Here is a 5,461-nt window from a genome sequence, read left to right on the forward strand (position 1 = left end):
ACCATTACTTTTAAGCATTACATAACATTCATAAGAGTCAGATATTCGAAAGAAATTCCGTGTTCGTAGGGAGACGACTTAGGGTTACTTCAGCCCTATCTACTTTCTTGGATACTACTTGGCAATACTGAAGTTGCCTTGAAAAGTAGTATTAATTTGATAGCTTCAACGACAGCGTATCACTTGGGTACCTTATAGTGCAGACTTAAATGTTCATTATACTTATCCAATGTAGATACTGGTCACGTTCAAGATTTAGCAGCACATCTCAATGTGATACTTTGGTCAACAACATGTCTGAGGCTTTCAACAGTGTTTTGGTGCATACAAGGTCTAAGTCAATCATAAGCATGTTGGAGGAGATCCGCCTTTACTTGATGAAGATATGGGCAACTAACAGGAGTAAAATACAATCATTGTCTGGGGACATTTGTCCTAAAATCAAGACTAGGCTAAATAAGGAGTCTCAATTAACTAAACATTGGATTCCGTGGTAACCTTTATTCATTTTTCTTTATGATTTGTGTTAGTATGTGAAGTTTTTATTCATTATCAAATTCCTTCTTTATACTTTACAGTTGGTCAGGAAACAAGCTTTTTGAAGTTCGCCATGTGTCCCAAGCTGGTGATAAGTTTGTAGTGAATTTAGATCAAAAATTGTGTACATGCAGGAAGTGGGCTATCATTGGCATACCATGTTGTCACTCATTGGCTGCTATGAAATTCCTAAATCTCGATGCAGAGGACTTCATACCATGTTGCTTTAGGAAGTCAACATATGAAGAAATATACTCTTCAATTGTGTATCCAATAAATGGTTACAAGATGTGGGAGATTACCCCATATGTTGATGTCCTCCCTCCACCAAAAAGAATATTGCTTGGGAGACCAAAGAAGAAGCAAAGGTTGAAGCAATGGGAGTTGGTCAAGGACGACAAAAGAATGAGGAAGGGTGGTATAAAGAAAAGATGTGGCATTTGTAAGCAACTGGGCCACAATAGAACTTCTTGCACCAAATCAACCCAAACACGTGATGTGAACTCTCACCAAACACAAGAAACTAACCCATCAACTCAACCAATGATGCCATCATCAAATCAGGATGAAGTTGTAGGTCAAGGAGATATATGATTAATTGTAATGTTTACACAATGTTCAGCATGTGAACAATTGTATAAGTCATGTGTTAGTGATGTTTAGACTTTGTTAATCTTTAGACAATGTCAGTGTTGTTTTATCACTGCTTATTGTATCCTCTGAACAAGTGGAAACTGCTTTTTGTGCCATGATTTTATTCTACAATTGTTATTGACTATGTGCAGCTTATGGCAATGACTATTTCTGTGTCAGTTCATATTAACCATTTATGAATAGCTTATGATTATGTACAACTTATTACAATGATTTATGTACAACTTATCTTTCTAAAACGTGATAAACGACAATTGCATATTGGTGATTTTTCAAAGTTCAATTTGTAAAGTTAAGCAAGCTATCTAAAGCCAAGTGAACATATCAGATTCTTACTCAATCACAACTATCAGATTCAATACCATATAAAACCAAGATACACACCTCTCTTTAGTGATATCAGATTCCATAACCAGAATTCAATTTCTTACTCAAACACATCAAACAACTCTCATTTTCATTAAAATGGAATAAAGGTACAAAAGACGTACAAGACATCATCCCATTCTCATCATCATTGAAACTAAAATTGTGTTTATTACACATAAAACCCAAACCAAAATTATCAACACCTTCATCCATTTTTCAACAATGAAGACACAGTTCTGTAACTTGACTAAAATTTTCCTATCATTATCCATTTCTTCACTGTTCAGCAAACTGTGTTTATTTCCTGCAGACTTCAAACAAGTCCCCATTTCGTGTTCCGAAACATCAACGCACCATTTGAAGTAGTTGCAACAACCGTCTTCAGTACCACTCTGTAAACACACAAACGTATTCTCAGAAACAATTCCACATAACAAATAGCTGAAATCAATCATACCTTATACTTCGAGCATCCCTAAAATTGCTTCCCACGATTCTTCATAGTTTTAGCAATTCTCAACGCACATCTCTCTCCATAGTGGCAAATCGGTGAACACACATTACGGTTCTCCTTCCGCCATACATTGCAGGTCGACGAACAACAAGAATGGTCCTTCGACATCGTCTTCGAACAAGTTCTCGTTCAGCACCCACCTGCGTCGCACAAAAACACCCTCCAACAACAACCTCCAGAAGCTCCAACAATACCAACCTCGTTCTCCTCAGTCAAACATTTAAATTAGGATTCCAGTCTTCCAACCTTGCACCCACTCAATAATTTTTTGCCTCGATAAAACCCTATTCTCCCAAAAATCCCCAATTTCGCACCAAGTGAAGAATAAAAATAAAATTCCCTTTCTTCTAATCAGTTCTCACTCAATTAAAACGTTATGTTTTCATTTATTAATTGTATTTTATTTAAACGTTGCGTTTTCAATTTTTTATTTCAATAAAAATTAATTTTTAAATAAAACAAATCCAACTCAGATCACCATAATCTGTCACGTCAATAAAACCTTCTAATGTCACCCTGCCACGCACAACATTTTTTAATGTCGTCCACCCAAATTAACGGCAAGCCCTAAATTGATCCAATTTTTCACATTCAAGGACCTAATTGAGAGATTTACAATACAAGAACCTAATTGAGAAAACCCTGCAGAAATTAAGATGTTCTGAATGATTAAACCTAATTATAAATATATACCAAGATGAAATAAGTGTTTAGATTTCAAATATAGCTATCTTATGAAAATAATGATATACTATTTAACTTAAACTATGCTTTAAAATAAATAACAATATCATATATATATATATATATATATATATATATATATATATATATATATATATATATATATATATATATATATATATATATGGGTGACTTTTTACAACTCGTTAAATTCTTCTTTACATAGGAAGTATATGATGTTAAACACGTCTCATCAGATTTTGTTCAAACCTTTATGGAGATTTAGACAAAGTTAGTGAATCCCTAAGATTGGATAATAATAGTAGAAAAAATGAGATTGAAACTTTACGTCTCATCAGGGTCTAATAGTTTAGTTACTTTACATGTTTTTAATGAGATTAAAAGACTTTATTTTCATACAAAAAATGAAAAAAAAAACATGTAAATTTTATTTATGCTTTATAAATACTTTGATTTTCCTCTTCTAAAATGTTTGTAATTTTTTTTGCCATTGTTTTCCTTACCATACCTAAAATGTATTAGTTTGAATTGATTAGAAGAAGATAACATCTTATATTTTTTTTCCAGCCTCATATTTCTTATTTAATAATAACTTATATAATTATATAATTAAATAAAAGTAATTTATCCTTTTTGTGTATATATATTTTTTAATTTAAATTTTTAATAACTAAATTTTATAATTTAAAATAATTCTCTTATCAATTTTATTTTTAATTGATTATCTTTTTAAATTTAAGTATTTTTTATCTCACTTTTCCACAATTATCATTTACCCAAACATTAGTTTCTTTATTATAAAAATAAAAAAATATATTTTTATACATTACAAAAAAAAATCAACTCATTTTAAATATAAATAGTTATTTTATCTTTCATTAAAAAATTAATTGATGAATAATTATAAGTGTATAATTTAATAATTTTCTATTCAAAAATATTGTACACCAATAAATATTATACTTTGTTTATGATAAATATAAATTTATTTCGTATATTAATTTATTCAAATTATAATATCATCACGTATTAATATATTTGTAGATATTAAGTACGTACGTATACATATGTTTACCCTAATAATTCTTATATGTTCATATATATATATATATATATATATATATATATATATATATATATATATATAGGGTTTGTTAACGTGCGTATGCCTTTTTTTCAGGTAGTATATTTTAGCAATGTGTATCGAATTTTCGTACACAAAAATACTCTAATGTATCATGAATTCTAACTTTTAAGATTAAGGGTATTTTAATAATTTTCATTCTCAAAATTAAATACTCACCTCCTTCATTCCTCTCAACCATTTCTCTTTCACCTCTCACTCCAACATTTTCTCTGTCATCCTATGGTAGCCCAACTGAAAAAAATCACAAACATTGGTGGTTAAACAATCTTACAAAAAAATGATTTTATAATGAGTTTTCATTTTATAATTTTTGTCTTATCTAATTTTATCCAATTTTCACAAGCATAAAGGAATTGGTAATTGATCTGGAAAAAATAAAAAATACTGGTGGTTAAACAATTTCTTACAAAAAAAATGATTTTATAATGAGTTTTCATTTTATAATTTTTGTCGTATATAATTTTATGTAATTTTCACAAGCATAATGATATCCGAAGGAATTGATAATTGGTAATTGGCCTGGAGGGTTTTTTAGAGATGATGATTCAACATATGCCGATGATGAAATTAGAGAGGTTAGTGAAGATGGTGAAATTGAAGAGATCCTTTGCCTGAAGGTGAATATGTCAAACGCAAATTGTTTAACGGCAAGTGTTTATGATTTTTCCAATTGGACTACAGTAGGATGACAGAGAAAAGGTTGGAGTGAGTGATGAAAGAGAAAGGAATGAGGAATATGAGTAAGAATTTGGACTTTTTTTTTAGTTTTGAGAATAAAAATTATTAAAATACCCATATATATATATATATATATATATATATATATATATATATATATATATATATATATATATTATAAATTCAAAATATAATTTTGATCTTTCTATTTCAAATCAAATCTGACCATTCGCAAATCAAATAATCATGGATTCAAAGAAATCATAAGCCAACTTGAGAAAAAACTGCTCAAATAATCCAACATTGGTATAAGTCAATTCAATTAAAAATATCTAATGATCAATTTTTTAAAAGATTTTTCTTAAAAATACTAAAATACTTATCTTTTTTTGTCCATATATATTTATTATCAATAATAAATGTTGATAAATGTTATTAAAATTTAATTTAAATATCAAAACATAATTTCTTATACGTTTCATACTTTCTTTAAAAATTAAAAACTTACTAATATATATTTAAAATTTTACATTTTAACATCGTAATATTATTATATTATATTTTTAATATTATTTATATATTATTTGATTATTATAATAATTTATTCATATTAAGCTCAAACATTAAACATTAAATCTCGAATTAATAAGATTTTTAAAAAAAAGTTATTGTTAGTTTCAATTTTTAATTATATATGTAAATTTAAAATACTACATTTATATTAGTTCAACATTATATATTTTTATTTGAAAAATATTAGATAACAAAGTAATTTGTAAAAAACTTATTCGCTGTAAGATCTATGTTTAATTCTGATTTAGGATTGCCAAACATCTATTTTCTTGAAAAACAAAAGA

General features: G+C 28.0%; 1 protein-coding gene across 1 annotated transcript; it reads left to right on the plus strand.

The window, feature by feature from the left end:
• Positions 1 to 293: 293 nt before the first annotated feature.
• On the plus strand, positions 294 to 1,131 carry LOC148197594 (uncharacterized). Its single transcript, XM_088115582.1, has 2 exons — positions 294 to 493; positions 579 to 1,131. The coding sequence occupies exons 1-2, from the start codon at positions 294 to 296 to the stop codon at positions 1,129 to 1,131; spliced, it is 753 nt and encodes a 250-aa protein (XP_087971708.1).
• Positions 1,132 to 5,461: the final 4,330 nt, after the last annotated feature.

This window comes from Vigna umbellata, chromosome 5 (assembly GCF_029865625.1).
Source record: "Vigna umbellata cultivar VRB3 chromosome 5, Vumbellata_1.0, whole genome shotgun sequence".
Taxonomy (NCBI): Eukaryota; Viridiplantae; Streptophyta; class Magnoliopsida; order Fabales; family Fabaceae; genus Vigna; species Vigna umbellata.

Excerpts from the sequence above, each read along its gene's own strand:
- LOC148197594 (XM_088115582.1), top strand. The coding sequence starts at position 294 with ATGTCTGAGGCTTTCAACAGTGTTTTGGTGCATACAAGGTCTAAGTCA. Across the intron at positions 494-578 it reads ACTAAACATTGGATTCCGTG|TTGGTCAGGAAACAAGCTTT; the intron begins GTAACCTTTATT and ends TATACTTTACAG.